The following is a 19,482-nucleotide window of genomic DNA, read 5'->3' as shown; positions in this document are numbered from 1 at the left end:
AAAGAGGACATACTGCGCAAAGCCTGTCAGCAACATCCAGTGAAGTTCCGAGATCACGCACCGGGGCTATACCAGGATCTATCGGCCCTCACGCTCCATAAACGCAGACTTTTCAAGCCGATCACGGCACACCTGCAGCAGCGCAACATCCAGTATAGTTGGGGCCATCCCTTCCGCTTGGTGTTCCGAATTGACAGCACTCTCTACCAATTGCGATCCTTGTCAGAGGCGGCAAAGCTGTTGGGGGTGGATCTGCCGGCGGAGGACAGTGGTGCTGAGGGGGGCCCAGTGGATGCAAAGGTGGCCGGGCCTGGCTGGCGCCAACAGGGCCGTCGTAAGTGCGCTAAGAAACCTCCAATGGCGGAGATCCTCAGAGGACAGCAAGCGGCACTAGAAACAGTCTCTGCGGGTTTGAGTGGCCTTTCGCCCAGCGGGGTTGAGTGATGGCTGCAGCCGGCTCCACCGCTGGATCTCTGAACGGGCCGCCTGTGGGATGGGGACCTCGTCATTTTGTTACCCCACTCTACGTTCCTACATTACCATCCACTGGAAGGTGGAGGACACTGGTTATGGACTGTTGCTGTTCAACTGTTGGGATGCTCGGGGGAGGGTTGGGGGGTTGGGTTGAGGGAAGGCATGGGGTTCCACGTCCATCATGGGGTAGGGTTATGCTGGTCGCAAACACGCAGGGAGCAAGCAGCACCCGCCCAAGGTACAGTCCTCTTGCACGAGCTGCGCAGTTTGCATGGCGTTTTCTGATATTGCTAGTCGGAGGGCATGGCGAAGCACACACTTAAAGTATTAACACTCAATGTTAGGGGTCTTAACAACCCGGTAAAGCGCAGAGCCGTGCTGTCCTGTTTGGAGAACTCGCAGGCCGATATCTGTCTCCTCCAGGAGACCCACTTACTAACTCAAGACTGTCACCGGCTCAGGTCCCGCAAGTTTCCGGTACACCTCTTTTCTTCTAGCCTCACCAAGACTGCGGGAGTAGCGATCTTGGTGGCTCAGAGGTTTCGGGGGGAAATTTTGCAGAAGGAGGCCGAAATTAGAGGACGGCTATTGACCTACAGGTTTGCCTTGGGAGCCTTGACCTTTACCATCGGCTCTATCTACGCTCCCAATGAGGGTCAGGAGCGCTTTTTGCAGTCCGCCCTCACAGAAGTCACGGCAACGAGCGATCGCCATATCCTCTTGGGGGGGCACTTGAATCTCGTTTTTGATAACATACGCGATAGATCTTGTCAGCGCACGCATCAGGCAGGGGCACTCTCTGCAGCGGGCCTTGACCGACTACGTGAATTAGGGCTTGACGATTTGTGGCGTAGTTTCCATCCTCAGAGTCAGGAGTTTTCTCACTACTCTCATGCACATAAAACATATGCGCGACTGGATTACCTTTTGGTTTCTTCCGTGGTCAGAGAGATGGCAGTGGCAGTTGAGATAGGGGCGGCCTCGCTCTCTGATCACGCTCCGGTGTTTACTACTTTGACTCTGCCACCGGTGGTACGACCAGATAGGATATGGCGCCTTAGGGACACCCTGATACACCGGGAGGAAGTGCTGGGGCAGATCCGTAGATCGATCACAGACTTTCTTGCACACAACGCCAACACCGACACGCCTTTAGCGACACAGTGGGCGGCGTTGAAGGCGGTCCTCAGGGGAGAGTTTATTGCTATCTCTGCGGCCGATAATTCAGAGCGATGACGCAAGCGAGAGGAGCTTACACAAAAAACTAAGGAGTTGGAGCAAATGCACCAGAGGACGGGCGCCCCTAGGGTATGGCGGCAGCTGAAAGCCATCCGACAGCAGCTGTCGGCTCTTGATCAGGATAGGGCGGAATACGCCGCCCTCCGTTTAAAGCATGCTAATTACACGGGAGGGGATAGGTGCGGGCGCCTTCTTGCACACACACTCCGGGAGGTCCGGAAGCGCCAGGGGGTCCGTGAGATCTGCCGGGAGGACGGTACGAGAGTTACTGAAGACAGGGACATAGCTGAAGCATTCCGTGCATACTACGCTACCCTGTACGCCGGCTCTCAGTTGACCGCCGATAGGGGGGCGGCCTTCCTAGATTCGGTCACGCTCTCCACTCTGACCAAGGTCCAGGCGGATCTGCTGGATAGAGACATCCGCCCTGAGGAAGTGATTGCTGCTATCTCCCGGCTGAAACCGGCGAAAGCCCCGGGGCCAGACGGCTTTACCGTCATTTTCTATAAGAGGTTCTGCACTTTGCTGGTGCCCCTTCTCACTCGGCTCTTCAACTCCTTCTCGACCGCTGGGGCGATCCCCCCGGACCTCTTGGGGGCCCACATAGCAGTTATCCCCAAACCGGGGAAAGATCGGACTCGTTGTGGGGCGTTCCGTCCCATCTCCCTGTTAAACGTCGATCTTAAGCTATACTCGGGAATCCTAGCCGGCCGATTGGCACCTTATATGCCAAACCTAATTGATCCGGATCAGGCGGGGTTCATCCTAGAACGTCAAGCCCCCGACAATACGAAACGAGTCCTGCATTTGGTCGAGAAAGCCTCCCGTACGGCGGGAGAATATATGCTGCTCGCGATCGACGCTGAAAAGGCGTTTGACCGTGTTCATTGGCCCTACTTGGAGCAGGTGTTGTTGCGGATGGAGCTGGGAGAGAAATTCCGCACCCATATTTTTAATTGCTACAAATTTCCGTCGGCGATGGTTCGGGTGAATGGCCACATGTCCACTAGCTTCCCCATAGCATAAGGCACGAGGCAGGGGTGCCCGTTGTTGCCGCAGCTTTTTGCTGCATATATGGAACCCCTTGCCCAGAAGATCCGGCAAAATCCAGGAATCTCCGGAATCAAGTTCGGGGGGCATGTTCACACCATTAGCCTATATGCGGACGATGTGCTACTATCTTTATCAAACCCGCGGGAGGCATTACCAGCGTGCATGGCAGATTTGGATGCCTTTGCACGGGTGGCGGGGTTCAAGGTTAACGCGGACAAGTCAATGGCTCTTAGCCTCTCCTTGACTCCCTCTACCCGGGAATACTTGGAGAGCTCACTCCCTTTTCAATGGGCGGAGGATTCGGTCCCCTATTTGGGGATCCAGCTGGCTCCTACGCTTTCACAAGTGGTGGCCCTCAACTATGCTGCTCTGCAGCGGAAGATCCGCAGAGAGTTGGGGCAGTGGAAGTACTGTCCCCTATCGTGGTTGGGCAAGATCGCGGCGGTCAAGATGACTATACTACCACAGATCCTCTACCTCTTTCGCACCATTCCTTTATATCCGCCTGTCGGATGGCTTCGGCAGACACAATCAGAGCTGGCCTAGTTCATTTGGAACGGGTGGAAGCCGCGCATGAAGAGGTCGTTGTCCACTCTCGCACCTGAAGGCGGGGGGCTTGGGATCCCTGATCTTCAACTCTATTTCAGGGCCGTGCAGCTACGCTATCTGGTGGAGTGGAGTCGCTTGGAGTCGGAAAAGCATTGGCTGTTTCAAGACCAAGCGGTAGCTGCCCGGCCTTTACAGGAAATCCCTTTCCTGCAGAAGCAGCACAGGCCCCCCAACCTCTACGCCTCCCACATCACTCGTGTGCCCCTAGAAATCTGGGATCGTACTAATGTCTCTCATGATCTCACCACCTTTCCCTCCCCGCTTACACCCCTGTTCGACAATCCGGAGTTCACTCCCGGAATGGACTCGGTAGCCTTCCACAGGTGGAAACAGGCGGGCTGACGTTTTCTCTATCATATGTACGATGCGGATGGGGTGCGCTCGTTTCAGCAATTCCGGCAGGAATACGGCTTGCCGGAAACGGAACCGATCCAATATCTCCAGGCCCGACATTGGGCGCTGGATGGACGGGTCCGCCCATTTGCAGACAGGCGGCTCTCCCAGTATGAGCGATGGTTACTAACGAGCTCATCAGATAAACAACTAATCTCTGACCTGTATAGAATGCTCCAAATGCGACTCGCGCACACTTACAATGCAGGGAAGATGCGTTGGGAACGGGAGCTCGGTAGGAATCTGACTCACGAGGAGTGGGAGGGAATATACTACAGGGCCAGACACTCAGCATACCACATGGAACTCACGGACAACCTCACAAAGCTTGCGACCTATTGATACTATACTCCAGAGCGCTTAAACGCGATAGACAAGAAGAGAGACGCATACTGTTGGAGGGGCTGTGGGCGGATAGGTACCTTGACCCATTTGCTTTGGGATTGTGAGGGTGTCCAGCCATACTGGACTCAGGTGCTCGATGAGGTGGACAAACATTTCGACACTACGATACCGCGCTTCCCGGCGTACATTCTGCTGGGTCTCCCAAACCCTTTGACATACCCGCTTAAATCGCGTAGGGGCCGACAGATAGCCATAGCGCTGGGCTCAGCGACACAGAACATACTTACTTATTGGCGCACCCCCAACACACCAACGTTTACGGGCTGGCTGTACCGATTGTGGCATGTCCTGGGCATGGAAAAACTCACACTAACACTGACCGGGGAGGGCTCCAAATATGGGGAGCCGTGGAAGCCCTTTTTGGCATTGTTGTCCTCCGAATTTAGGGAAGTTACTTGTCCCCGTTATCTACACTTGCTGCGACTATCTGAGGGGTAGACAGAGGGGTAGGTTTTGGAAGCAGCTGAGACAGCGGGGGAGGGGGGACTGATGGACGTGGAACGTGGGGAGGGGTGGGTTAGGGTAAGGGAGGGGGGAGTTCTTAGATTTAGTGTTTGCTCCATAACACCTCACTGGGGATTATTATGGTGTCTCCAAGTTGGTCGACGTTTGACTTAGACTATAGCGGGGAAATGTGGGACTTACCTACCATCTGGAGACTGAGCAAGGTGTTGCCATTTTCCTTGGTTAGAGCCTTTCTGTGTATTTTTGAAATGCCAATAAAAGATTTAAACCATAAAGACAATGCGTGCAAATCCCTGACTAATGATGTTCTAATTCTTCTTTGACCCATTTATTTTTGTACTTTTGATCTTTACCTGTTCGCCATCTTACATCCATTGCCCTTCTCCTGTCCTCCACAGATTCTAAAATATTCTTCACAACCTCAGTTAGGGAACAGGTCAAATTGTGCCTGTAAGCATAAGCAATATCTAACATCGCAAAAAATGATTACATTAATCAGTTAATCAATCTAATAAATTAATGGGTTTCTAATGACTGCAATGATTGCATTCTATTAGTTGGTTTAACTGCATCACCCACGTTGAGGAAATCAAGGCACACGTTGAAGATAAATGTTGTATACAAGTATATAAACATATATTTGTGCCAAATAAAGGGTGGAACCTAAATTCCGCGGATTCAGTATCCTCCTAACTAATGTTTCTAAGGCAACACCTGTTGTGATTCCTCATGCAAAGCATATATTATGAATCTGTTTTCATTTAAAAAACGTAAGTTCCTTGATATTGGTTTAACAGATTCTCAGAATTCTTTTAATCATGGCGAAATCCCTTCATATGTGTAACATGGTTCATTTAGAGGCATACACTCACTTGCATTTGTCAGATTTCTACAGAAATTGAGGTTCATAGCATTCTGCTAACAAATTGTTGAAATATGAATTATAATGTAGATCATGCATCAAGTTCTGTTGTCTACTGAACTATAACTTTTCTTCTCTCATTACAGTTTTTTGTAGGTGGATGCCGTTTGAGATTGGTGAATTTAGGTTACTGTACATATACAATATCAGCCATCTAGATTGTTGTGTTTTGTAATAGGCCTTCAATTGTGTTAAGTCCCTTATTTTCATCGTTCAAATCACTCTTTATTACCTTTTGAAGCTAACAGTATTGTGGAGCTGTTCCCTCAGCCCAACATCAGCCATGTATTTGTTTTCAATAACTTTATTTGGCCTGTGTCAAAAAATCCCCAACTTTTCCCCTCCAGGTCTTAAAATATTTTCCTTTTTCGGTGAGAGAAAAATTAGGGTGTGTTTGGTATACAGAAGCAGGAGAGAATGTCAGTCTCTCTTTGGTGGTATGCTCATCCTGCACTCTCTTCAGTGCATTTGTAACAAGATTCATTATCAAAAGTTCTGAGTCTGACCCCAATAAGGCCCACAGCGTTCTCCACTGCGGTTTGTCACTTGTACCATAATGGCCCAGTCCCTTTTGCATGCAAGTTGCATACCTGCAAACAAACCTGAGATGGAGAATCAAGAAGAATTTTAGAATGTCTGAGTAGACAAAGACCCCTTTTCTCTGGTGGTGTTTTATTGGGATCCTGAGTTCATTACATTCCCTTCTCTGTTTCAAGATTCCTTAGATGCATATAAACATGTTTGGATAATTAGTAACAGTAGATCATAAATAAAGCCAAAAAACTAACTTTAGTTTCCCCCAGCCTTAAAAGGATTAAGTATGTCCAGTTTAAACGATTTATATGCCTTACTCAGAAACAAGGGGACGAAGATTCAATAGACATCACTGTCCATCTGCAAGGCGGCTATGGGCTGAGTTCTGTGAAGAACATGGGTGATGAGCATTTTTTGCTGGGGAAGTGAAGATGGATGTCTGTGGTCTTTCAGGCTCCTCATATGACCTATATTTCAAAAGCACCTCCTAAACAGAATGTGTGCAGTGCATGGGCAGCTCCTGTAGCAGCCTACCACCCTCACACACAATTGACATTTGCGCTAACAGCAGAAAGAGTCACTCACCTACCGTGACACACTATCTCAGTTTTTACCATCGATGCTTGCAAATTTGACTACTTTTGATGCCTGAATTTCTACTGTCTTCCCATTCATAGATCAGTGAAGCCCTGTGTAGGAAATGCTGCATGCTCCTCCAGGGAGCATGCAATATGTGGACGGCAAAGGGGCCATAATAGGGGTACAGCCCCCTTTTGTAGCCCAAGCTCGAGGATTTCTAACCATATCTGATGTCTTTCTTCGCCAACATCGTGGCCATGCCCACCATGGTTTGCATGCTCCCCGGGTACCACCAAGTCCGTCCAGGATTTCCAACAGGGCTATCTTAGGTGTCAGGTCAGTCGAAAACTCCAAGACCCAGGTCAGAACTCAATTAGTTCGATGTCAGTACTTGGAGAACTTAGCACATTGCCAGACCATGTGGAAGACGTCTGTCTCTGCAGCTACAACAGAAGCAGGCAGGGTTAGGGATTTTGCCCGAAACCCCCAAAGGTCGTGGGGAGTAAAGTAGGTTGCGTATAAATAGTTTAGTTGGACCAATCTGAGGTGAGACGAGGAAACAAGTGCACAGGGGGCTTTTCAGGCATCTTGCCAAATAGCATAATCAAGAGGACCCACCCACAACTCCCATTACTGTCTAAGGGCTGCAAATCTATCAGGCACATTAATTACCAGGGTGTGGCATATCTGGGATACCACGTTTCCCCAAGCTTCCTATCAATAAGTGAAGTTTCTTCTGAATAAACAGGGGACAGAAAGTTAGGATTCTCTATGCCTATTAATTTTACACATAAAATCGTAGAAAGTTGTGTGGTTCAGAGAAAGAATCGCTACAGATGCCAAAGTGTTCTGATGAGAACAAACTGGTGTTTACTATATGCTGAGGTTAGAGTAAAAATTCAAACTGGTTTAACTTGTATACATTTGTTATAACATAGAACCATTACATTTTCTTCACATTGTTCATATTAAATAGTTCTTCTAGCTCTCTTAAAACTACACCCCCACTATTTGATCCAAAACAAGGGTCACAAATATATTGAGACTGATTCACAAAGGTAACTTACACTTTTGAACAAGTTTATTCCTTTGAGTAAGTTTACTACTTTTCAGTAATTACAGACTCTGAGTATAGGTTACTAATGAGAAAAAAACAGAAGCTAGTCCACCACTGCATATGGTCAACCAGTGGTACTGCAACAACCTCCCATAGAAAATAATGGAGGTAGGAATATAAAATAAAACCCCAAAAAGCATAATGTTCAGTTAAATTAAGAGATTAAAAATAATTAAAAATACAAATAAATATACATTGATAATAAATATATATGTACAAATACTCCATATTTATTTTTTAATTGTAAAATATTTTCATAACCTGTTTAATTGAACAAATATTAATGATAAAACATTGTCATACCCTATGTTTAATTAAAAAAATGTACATTTTGTTCAAATATATGATGACATTTTATACATTGCTTTTAACAATTGTTAATGCACATTAATTTTTTTTCTTCTTTAGGCATAAACCTTTTTTTACATACATTTCAGAAAAATAATTTTAATTTAACTTTATATTTCCATTAATTAAAGATTTAAGATGTAAGACATTAATAGGGCCTGTGAATCTCACACCTATACTTAAAAATAACCCACTGAGACAGATCCCACTAATCCCTTAACATGTTTCTTCCCCCAGTTACCCTACAGATGGCAACAATTTCAACCTGTTGTAACTTATCCAAATGATAGCCTGGAAGACTAAGGTAGAGAATATTACAGTAATTAAAGACTGAAAGGTCACAAGAAGCCACCAGTTTCAAATGATTTTTCAATGGAAGAATTGGAGGATCTTCCTTAATAGACACATCTAAAACAAACTGCATTAACAGTGTTGATTTGGGTCTTAAAGTAAAGGTGTAACCTCCAAACCATTACCTATTTTCAAACAGTATGACAGTCATCTTGTGGCCACACAGACCTGAGGTGACAGTCGTCGGGGCAATATGGCTACCTAGTGTGAGTATTTCATAAACCAGAACACTAGAGCGATGCATGGATTAAAACTGACAATTGTATATAGGTTACCATCCAAGATGCATCGATCAGCTCCATCACCATGGAGTGATCAACACAGATTTACCATAAGAGACACCGACTCCTGCGACATTGTCATCTTACATGTGCCATCGACTAACTTTTACTGCAGGTTAGCATAACCACTAAAGTTTCTTAAGAGTCCGGTCTAAAGTGGGCACCAGCACTTTTTATTGCACATTGACAAATTTGATTGTAGTATTCTACTTTTAACATTATTTATTACAATGAATATCATATGGCTTTGATCACCAAATTTGGAATGGTTTTAATTAGCTACCAATACAGATCTATGTTGGCCACACAATGAAATTCACCACATTGTGTTAGTCCGTGCTGTACACTATTGCTGACCAAAATTAGCTGCGTTGTTAGCCTTTAATTCGTACATTTCAATAATTGATACCTTCTAAGAGCTAACACTGTTCAACTATGAGCTGGAAGTTCCCTACACTCAACATACGGACCTTCGGTTGTTGTGAGGGTTGTGGAGTAGCCTACTCATTTTGCATAAGAGAATGAGAGAGGGGGCATTTTTACCTCTGCAGGGTCATTAAAGGAATTCACTTGGGCCTTCAGAACTTTGTGAGCCGCCAGTGGTCCTTACTTTCTTACTTCCACCTTTTAACATTTAGATTGCACGAAGGCTCTTGCACACATTTATTTTAGTTGATCTTCCAATTTTGTCTCTGTTAAAGACGGCAGTCATTCTCTTTTCAGGTATAAGTCCATGAATAAACAATACATTTGTCAACTATGAGAGCTCTAGAATCCTTACCATCTGTTGTTCATTCATCCTAGATTTCTGCCCTTTGTGTGGTCTCCCTCGTGAGACTACCCTCCGCAGCCAGGGACTGAAAGGGATTAGAGCAGGAGATAAATACAACATCCTCCATGTCCACTTCAGTCATCACCTCAACAAGTAGGCAGAATGGTAATCATTTTCTTGTAAACAAAGGAGCTCACTGTCATCTCTTTTGATCCACCTGTAGATACAGCACATTCTAGTTTCCTGTAGATCACTACTTTGGGAAGATCCTTGGTTTGATTACTTATGAAAACTCTACATACTTGGGACTTGGGGTGGGAAGGTAGAGCAATAGAATTATTTGAAATATCACTACATCCAAGTTACATCACACCATGCTACCATTTTTAATACTGACTGGGGGTGGGAGGGTAATATGTGGAAGCACGCAGAAGCAGATGAGTCTAAGTCACTCCACTGACATAAATAGCAATGACTTCCTCTATATGTGATTCAGCATGGAGAGTGCCACAATATAGAGTTGTTGATATCGGCATGCAAAAATATTGACTCTAGAATTGTGACTGCCACTATATGATCAAGGTAAGTTAAAGATCTACTATTCTTAATTCCACATCTGTGTATTTGGATTACATTTATATTGAAGGTACAAGTCACAGATACAGTGGTGACGCTTTGCACCAATTAATTCCTGTGCTGTATTATTGTTGCATTCTACCTTTACGCACCTTGATGACCTGTCTTTGAAATATGAAAATGTGGAGTTAAGAATAGTACATCTGAAATGACCAATATTTACAGTGACAATAAATAGGGTAGTGGATATTTTGGCAGGACCTTTCTGTCCTCGATATTGTTGTACAATCTTAAGCGTGGGTTTCATCAGATACCCAGAAAGGAAACATCTTTTAAATCATATTTCATTCCCTGCCTTAGCCTGACTTAGATAGGGTGAACATAACAGACCCCACCCCTGCCATCCGCAGAGTGCACTTGTGCAGCGCGTGACTCACTGAGGCGTGCCTCTCGTTGTGAGACAATCAGCAGGGACCTTGGAGAAAGCTAAGGATGCAAAAAAAACAGCTCGCCCCGCCATCTTTAGGATCCGCGTGTATGTCCTCCTTGGCGATCGATGAACCAGGTTATAGTGTCCCAGAATCCTCCAGTCTCTCCTTCTGCCGTGTGTAGGTCGCAAAAGTGCAAATCATATTTGCTATAGGAAGGTATTTCACAAGCTGCCCGCAAAGCTAATTAGAGCCGCAATACCCCACAACAAAGTTATTTACCGTCGTATACAGAGCATTACCACTGAGTTTGGATTATGGTTTAAACGAGAGCTCTGGCTTAAATCATCCACACAGTAAACTGAGCGTGTTCACATCAACCTATCGTGAAAATGTTATTTTAAATGATTTCTCCGGAAAGAGTCCAGTGATCGTGCGAGGGGTGAACATGTATTTTATCTTTGTCTTAAGTGACGGCAGTCTAAATATATTTTGTCTAAATCGCTGTTTATCATTCGTTGAACTGCCCCCACGTCTAGCAATATGGGAGCAAGCTTCAATGAAAACGATTGATTGAACGAGAAACAATAGTTGTAGTTTGAAACTGTGATTGCAACATATAATGCACTGTTCAAGGACATACGATGCTTCTCATTTTACACGCATACTTTACACTTTAATCTGTAAAGTATTGCTCAGCTGTTGCTAACCTGTTTTTTGTCGTTGCAGGGTTTGGGGCATTCATAGAGGTGAGATGCTAAACACATTAATTCATCATTGTGAAGCAGTGTTACATTTACGTTTTAATAATGGGATGATGGTGACATGCTCCAAAGATCGCTCCATTGCAGTTTGGGACATGACTTCTCCCACAGAAATTACTCTCCGAAGAGTATTGGTTGGACACAGAGCAGCAGTCAATGTCGTGGACTTTGATGACAAGTACATTGTGTCCGCATCAGGAGACAGAACAATAAAGGTAAGATGTGTACCGATGTTAAGGTTGCAGTATTTAGGAACAAGAAACTGTTCCGCTTAATTGGTATTATTGCACGCTTTAGACAATGTACATTTAGAGTCATTTACTTTACAACTTACTTTTGAAAACGTTATTTAGTCTGAAGTTTAATGTATGTTTCCTCCCTTATTTCTTTCCTTTTCTAGGTTTGGAACACAAGCACTTGCGAATTTGTAAGAACCTTAAATGGCCATAAACGAGGCATCGCTTGCTTGCAGTATAGAGATAGGCTAGTGGTGAGTGGCTCTTCAGATAACACAATCAGGTAAGATGGCTAGCAGTTATATATTGGTGTTTCTCCTCTATTAGTACACTCTTGGATGTGGTTCACGAAATCATTTGTGTGCGGAATGTGTCAACTTCCTGATATATATGTTTGTGTGTCGTGATGCAGACTGCATTCCCGAGGGTCCACCACAATGTGCTGATGCACCAGTAGTCCATTTCACGTAAGAACTAGGGTACTGCGGTATGGCCTCCGCCAGAACTATGCGCCATGCGTCTATTCAGGAATGGATCATGAACCCAATAAACCAGTCCTTAACTAGTAAATGAATGAGTGCTGGTGTCCAGGGTGCTGTTCAGAAATATGCAGCTGTGCAATTCTTTGTCAGTGCACTGAATACCAAGGCTGCTGTAGTCCTAAATTCACCTCACGCCTCTTTAATCCACCACCAAGACACTCCCTGCCCCTTTAGCTCACTGTGTTAGGTTCCTTTATTCTCTCTTTATTAACATTTTTCTCCTCTTCCTCCATCTTTCCGTTTTGTGTGTTTTTCCCCACTCTTGCTTGCGTAAATGCTGAAAACTGAGGGCCGGTCCCAAATAATGAGTGCCAGTGGCCCCCCACTGGCAACCCCTGGCTGAAATGAAGCACTGTCTACAACACTTGAAATATACAAGTCCGGTAACTTGCATGGACTTCTGACACTGGGAACCTATCAAAATTGTAACTTGGGTCTTGGACTCAAAAACACCAAATAGTTACAATTAATAACGCTGCCGAGAGGTATCTAGGATTGTGTGCACATTAGAGAAATGAGCACAATGTCACATGACATTCCCAATGGTACATCTGGAAACCTGTGCCTTGTGCAGCTTTCCAGGCATACGTTTGGGAATTCTTGTGAATTCCCATAAATAGAAAATGTACACCTGTTTGTAGGGATACTACTAAGGGTGCAGGTTTAAAACTTTTATTTGTGAATCAATCTCAACATCCTTTGGAAAATGACTATAATGGAGAGATGCCTTTTTAAACAAATAACTGCCTTAAAACCTAAAACAGCATTGTGCTGTAAACTGTGTGCTAATAGTTTTTTTTATTTATTTTCTTTATTAGGCAGTATCAAAGTAAAAAATATTAGAATTATGATCATATTATAAATAATATAAATATGGATGATTAAACTACACATTCATTTTATCAAAAAGAGGACAGACACGTCCACTTTTCTCTAAGAGACGCTACTCCACTGTGCACCCCTCCATGCTATTCCACTATACATCACTCCACTCCTCTGTACACTACTCCACTATATGCCAATCCACTCTGTAGTATTCCACTCTGTGGCACTCCACGCTACTGTACGACATGCTACTCGACTCAACGGCATGCCAGTCTTCACCACTCCACAGTACGCCACTCAACTCTGTGCCATGCCACTCCACTCTACGCCACTACCCTGTACGGTATTCCATTGTACTCCACTCTATGCTATTCCACGGTATGCAATTCCACTATATGCAACTCTATTCTATCGCACTCCACTCTAAGTTATTCCATTCCACAACACCCCACTTAAATCTACGACACACCGCTCTACTCTACGACACACTACTCCACTGTATGCCACTCCAGTATACGCTATTGGACTACATGCCGCTCCACTCTAAGTATTCCACTGTATGCTACTCTACTCCACGTCACTCCAGTCTGCACCACTCCACTCTATGCCACTCCATTGTACACCACTTCACTGTATGCGACTGGGTCCAATTGTTATATACTTTCCCCACAGCAAGGGTTAAGACGGGCAATACTATCTCTCCACAGTATACGATAACACGTGGTACTCGCCAGGGATGCCCTCTATCCTCCCTGGCGGTGGAACCACTGGCCAAACTTTTTGGCCAAGGTGGGGAGGGCCTGGGTTTGACATTGAATGGCAGACCATACGTGATCTCTTTATACGCAGATGACTTGTTGATTTACTTGGGAGACACTGTGAGGGGGGCGGGAACTGCTTTTAGGCTGCTGGAGGACTTTGGGTCCCTTTTGGGCCTTCGGGTTATTCACCACAAGACACACTTGTTTCCGGTGGCTGGACCTTCCCTTAGACTGTGGGAACTCCCGGCGGAACACAACTGGACCCCCAGTACCTCTAAATATTTGGATATCCGGATATTTCATTAATTGAAAGACATGAGGGAGGGCAACCTGGGCATGGCACTCTGCTCGCTTCGCTCTAGTGTGGCCTTTTGGAACTCATTGCGGCTACCATTGATGGCCAGAGTTTCGCTGGCCTTGATGGTTATGCTGCCATGCCTTCTGTATTTCTTCGCTAACCTACCGGTGCTGATGCCTGCGGGGTGGTTTCAGCCGCTGGATGCACTGGTACGAGATCTCATTTGGGCAGACGGGAGACGCAGAGTGTCACTGCAGACCCTACAAGGCCCCATGAGAGAGGAGGGACTGGGAGTGCTGGACTTCAACAACTGGCTGCAAAGCTGCAATGGGTGGTTCAATGGCTGGAGGGGGTGAACCAGGACGGAACCTACCTGATGGATCCAGGGCAACGCCCATGCCTATTGCTAGCAAAGCTGCTGAATCGGGCCGTGAGGGTTCCATATAAGTTGACATTGCAGTCCATGGCATAATAGTGTTGGAGAAGGTACATGACTAGGCTCCCGGCCATTCCGAGATATTCCCAGACTTTACCGCTGGTGGGGTTGCCTTATGGAGAACCCCAGGCGATTTGGGGGACAAAGCAACTAGCGCCTAGGACGGAGGCTGGGATTGAGACAACGGGAGATTGCTATCAAGATAAATGCTTACTTCCCTTTTCTTAACTGGTGAATGTGTATCGACCTCCTCCAGGCCAGTTCCTTATATATGAGGTGTTGGTACAGGCATTTGGGCGACTGTGGGGAGCCGGGAGAGAGGAACCGGACACACCTATGGTGCTCCATCCACTACTTACACTGGGTACAGCAGGGCATCAAATAAAGTGGTTCTATTCATCGCTCCTGGAAGGGTCTCTGACTCCGATGCTAAAATTGAAGGGCAAATAGGAGAGATTCCCTGATAGGGCATTCACTGATACAGAATTCTGCCGAGTACTAGAATGACCCAAGAAAATCTCCTGTAGCATCCGTCTAAAATACTTGCAATTTAACTACATCCACGTGATGTACATTACTCTCCACCGCCTTCAGGCTGCCTTTGGAGGAGAGCCAAGAGGCTGTCCGAGGTGTGGTCTATTAGATGCGGACTTTCTCCATATGACTTGGAGCTGTGTGTCGCTACGAGGTTTCTGGTTAACAGTACTGGCCAAGATTATTGGTACATTAACCGTACACTTGATCACTCGGTAGAGGTTTGCTTACTTGGCCTATACCCTAGGCCATGTGGGGAACAGATTTATTGATTTGTCCCTGGCACTAGCTAAGAGGCCAATTGCGATAACATGGAAATGAGCCATGGGACCGCAGATCAGCACATGGAGGGTACCCAAGATGTATCTAGGTGGGTTGCTGCAGAGGGTAGAGCTTTGAGCAGGGAGGAGCTGAGGGGACTGCACAGGCGCCCAATCGCTGAAGCATGAAGGGACACTCTGTTTAATTGGGACCACCGAGCCGTTCAGAGTAAGAAACTGAGCACACTGGGGTGGTGAAGGGCGGTGTGTGATAACCAACATGACAGGGACACCCCAGTTGCGGATTCCAAAACGCCTCTATCCTCCCCCATATCACACGCGCTTAAGAACAAACACCTGGGTCCATCTGATGTTAATAAAGGTTAGATTTGACCTGCCCTGAAGAGAATGTACTAGTCTATCACCCCTAACACCAAGACTGGCAGAAATCAGGGCACCTGCATGCACTGTTTGAAGTTGTTTTTCTTTTTCAATATGTTGTTAATTAGAGGTATTAATGGCATGTCTGATGCGTGGAGTAGCCAGGAGTATCACGACGTTCACGCGCAACTAGTAGGCCACAGGAAGTAAGTAACATGGCATGGAAGGCGCATCTTAGATATGAGAAACGGACGTTAATAAGTTGAAACCCTTTTGGGATAGACGGAGGGAGGCGGCTGATGTATAACTGGTTGTATAACATCACACATTGCCTGCTGCCTACAAAATACAAACATGATGCAATAATGCCTTATGAAACATGCTAAGTGCCCAAATGGGAAGAAATCAGATAAGTCTTGTTTCACCCATACCATTCTATTACTTAATACTTACGGTATAATGTTATGTATGATTACAAAATGCCAATAAAGATATTTTCAAACTCCACTGTATGTGACCCCAGTCTACGCAGCTCTATGCTATTCCACTCTTTGTCACTCAAGTCTGCGCCACTCCATTTAACTGTATGCCACTCCACTCGACGGTATTCCACTGTACTCAACTCCATGCCACTCCACTATACTTCACTCTACAAGACTGTACTCCACTTAAAGACACTCTACGTCCATCCACTATGCCACACAATACTCCACTCTATAACACTCTAGTGTACAACAGTGTACTTTAGTCTCTGCGAGTGTATGGCACTCTACTTTACTCTATGCCACTATCCAAAACTCTATCCAACTCCTTGTTTGCCACTACTGCACTCCACTATTCCACCTTACGCCACTCAACTCTACGACACTCCATGCCACTCAACTCTACAACACTTTGATACACTGTGATATTCCACTCAATTCCACCCTACAACACTCTCTGACACACCAGTCCACTACATTGAATGACACACCACTAAAGTCTATGACAGGTTACGTCACTGTATTGTACGCCAGTCCACTCTATTAAACTCCACGCCACTTTACAACATAACTCTCTACTCTATGACACTTTACTCCACTCTATGCTACACCACTCCACTCTACGATACGTTACCGCACTCTTCGCCACTGTAAAGTACTCCACTCTATACCACTCCACTCTGTGACACTCTACTCCACTCCATGCCCCTACGCTTCACTGTACAACACTCTTCTCCAGTGTTCCCAAACTGTAGGTCACAACCATTTTTGGTGGGTCCCAAAAATCTAAGCAATAATTAAAGATGACTTTAATTTCTGTTTATCTTGTCTCAATTGGTGCTTAAACAAGACAGAGGTCAAATGTCAGGTTTATCTTTTAACATATTTTTCTTTTAACATGGGATTGGTCTTTATTTTTCTTTCTTTGACTCCAAAGTGAGGAGTTTTTAAAGTGAATTATATGACAATCTTAGGGTGTCTTTATTTTGCCACACACAACAAAATCTAAAGGCCTGTAAATAAACTGTATGCATTCAGCAGTTAGGGAAGCAAAAATGGAGTACAGTAGTTTTTTGTAACTCTGAAGTGTGCTGGACATCAAGATTTTAATAGGATCAAAACAAATAAAGCCACTTTAAATTGTGATGCACAAATGATAAATATTCACAGAAACCTAATTTCCACACATTATCATTTGCGTACAGTATAGTTGTATTAGTAGTAATGTATGTCTGTGCAAAGTTAGTGGTCATTTCAATGGAAAGTGTGCTTTCTGTAAATGACAGTTCTCTACCAAAAGATACTTTAGTTACATTTAAAAAACACTGCTCATGTCCCTTAAAGGTAGGTGGGTTGAGAACATTCGTCATTGTAAAAATTGGGTTGTGGTTCTAGAAAGTGGAGGAACCACTACTTTACTCCACTCTATGCCCCTACACTCCACTGTACAACACTCGACGAGACTTTCCAGCACTCAACACAACACCACTGTACTCTACTACATGCCACTTCACTCTGACATGTTACTACACTGTACGCTATGCTACTCCCCTTACTATAAGAGACTCCACTGTAATGTATAACACTCTCCTTCACTGTACAAGACTCCACTTAAAACTCCACTAAACAACACTAGACTCTATGATTTGAAACAAAATTCTTTTTTTAAAAAACCATTCAAATTCAGTGAGAAAAACAAAGGTTAAACCTCAGTTATAGTCAGGAAAAATGTATTTAATATTTCAATACAAACCAAACTTAAATTACCCAAATTTAGAAATTCTGAAGTTAGGGTTATACCTTAAATTTTAAATGTACACACCATCTTTAAATTACTATAACTTTATTTATTTTCTCTGTACAAACCAAAAAAACTACACAAACATTAGAAATTTCAAAGTTACACTTTAGATTAATAATTTAGGCACCACCTTCAGGTAATTTTGATTTGGTCACCTCCATACATGGTGTAGCGAACTTGAAAACCTCACTACATTAACTATAACCTTACTCCCGTTCAGGAGGAAACTTAAGACCATCCTGTTTCCTGAGGCTTTCGGATAATCCACTTCTTGTGTACGGAGTATCAGCGGAATTAAGGGATCCCCGGTTTCTTGGTCTATGCTGCTAGAGACCTGTTGGTGCTTTGGCGCTCTACAAATATAAACAAAGTAAACTAAACTCTCACCTTCTCCATGCACTGCTTATACCATTTAATATTACAGCACTTATACCATCTGAAAATATTGCATTTATAACAACACTTATGACATCACAAATCGCATAATTTGTCAGAACATGGTAGAGTGGTGATTTATAGTTAATGTAGTATGGCTACCAAATTCACTACACATTGTACGGAGGTATGCAAGTTGTATTAATTTGGAAGTGGTGCGTAACAGAACTAGTTACTGATGCTGTTAATAAAAGGTATTCACAAGTGATGCACTTTTTAGAGTCACAGCAAGGATCCCACTGCATTTATTACAGCTTGCTTGAATTCAGCTCTTACAATAATAAATCCTAGATTGGGAAATCTGTGGTAAGCAATGAATGGCAGTTTTGGACAACCCTTTTGCAGTTTTTCGAAAGCAGATAATCAAGTGAACATTTTTTTGCATTATGTTTTTGCAGTTGGGGGCTGATAAATGATAGTCAACCACAAATGGGATTTTTTCACTTTTGTGTCTGCTGTTTCTATTTCAAATAAGTGCTTCCCTAGGTAACTGCAAAAGCATTTTGTTGCTGTACGATATGCAGAGGATAGCTTTGCATTTGAAATAATCTAGCAAGCTCTTTTAGATGTTTTTTAAGGTTGTCCTCAGTGTTGCAAATGTGTCTTTTCAGTGTTTGGTTGTAGATAAGGCTGAGTTTAGTGAAACGAAGACCAGTTTAGATACAAATGTACATCTGTAGGCTTGTGGTACAGATCGGTTACAATTTCTTTGTTTAAAAACGGTGAGTAGCACATCCAGAAAAGGGGATGATGATTCTGTTTGGTATTGCTACTAGTGAACTTGATGGTAGGATGAATACGGTTGATATAATCTGTAAAATCTTAAATTTTTCTACTCCTACATTCCATATTATAAATATGTCATCAATGTATCTAAGGGTCTTTTTATGAATTTGGTGGTGTGGGAGCGGGGCTGCCACTCTGCCGCCCTGCTCCCACACTGCCACACAGCTCCCACACTGCTACCCCGCTCCAACAATGACATCCCGCTCCCACACCACCAAAGCCAAAACAGACCGTCCACCAGATTATAACTTTTTAAGTCGCTGGCAGGCTCCTCTTTGGCGTTCCCACGGCGGTGCCTTTAAAATAGGCATAGCACTTGGAATGTCAAAGCATGTTCCTGCACGGACCGAAATGCACAATGTTTAGCATTTCTTTTGCAGGTACATGGGGATGCA

The 19,482-nt window shown here is 44.5% G+C and overlaps 1 protein-coding gene and 1 long non-coding RNA gene across 7 annotated transcripts in view; one reads left to right on the top strand and one right to left on the bottom strand.

Moving 5' to 3' along the window:
- The window catches only part of LOC146867632 (uncharacterized), a 607,657-nt gene that overhangs the window by 26,261 nt on the left and 561,914 nt on the right, over window positions 1–19,482 (bottom strand). For both annotated transcript variants that reach the window (XR_014961797.1, XR_014961796.1), the window contains one exon: window positions 9,552–9,627. This is a non-coding gene — a long non-coding RNA (uncharacterized LOC146867632). The remainder of the gene's footprint in view (window positions 1–9,551; window positions 9,628–19,482) is intronic.
- BTRC (beta-transducin repeat containing E3 ubiquitin protein ligase) overlaps window positions 1–19,482 on the top strand; it is a 1,069,444-nt gene that overhangs the window by 875,253 nt on the left and 174,709 nt on the right. For all 5 annotated transcript variants that reach the window (XM_085606470.1, XM_085606471.1, XM_085606468.1 and 2 more), the window contains 2 exons: window positions 11,276–11,525; window positions 11,711–11,829. In XM_085606470.1, coding sequence (XP_085462596.1) covers window positions 11,276–11,525; window positions 11,711–11,829 — 369 coding nt within the window. The remainder of the gene's footprint in view (window positions 1–11,275; window positions 11,526–11,710; window positions 11,830–19,482) is intronic.

This window comes from Triturus cristatus, chromosome 1_2 (assembly GCF_964204655.1).
Source record: "Triturus cristatus chromosome 1_2, aTriCri1.1, whole genome shotgun sequence".
Lineage (NCBI taxonomy): Eukaryota > Metazoa > Chordata > Amphibia > Caudata > Salamandridae > Triturus > Triturus cristatus.
The sequence above is the reverse complement of the archived record's forward strand: the minus strand, read 5'-3'. Positions and strand labels throughout refer to the sequence as shown.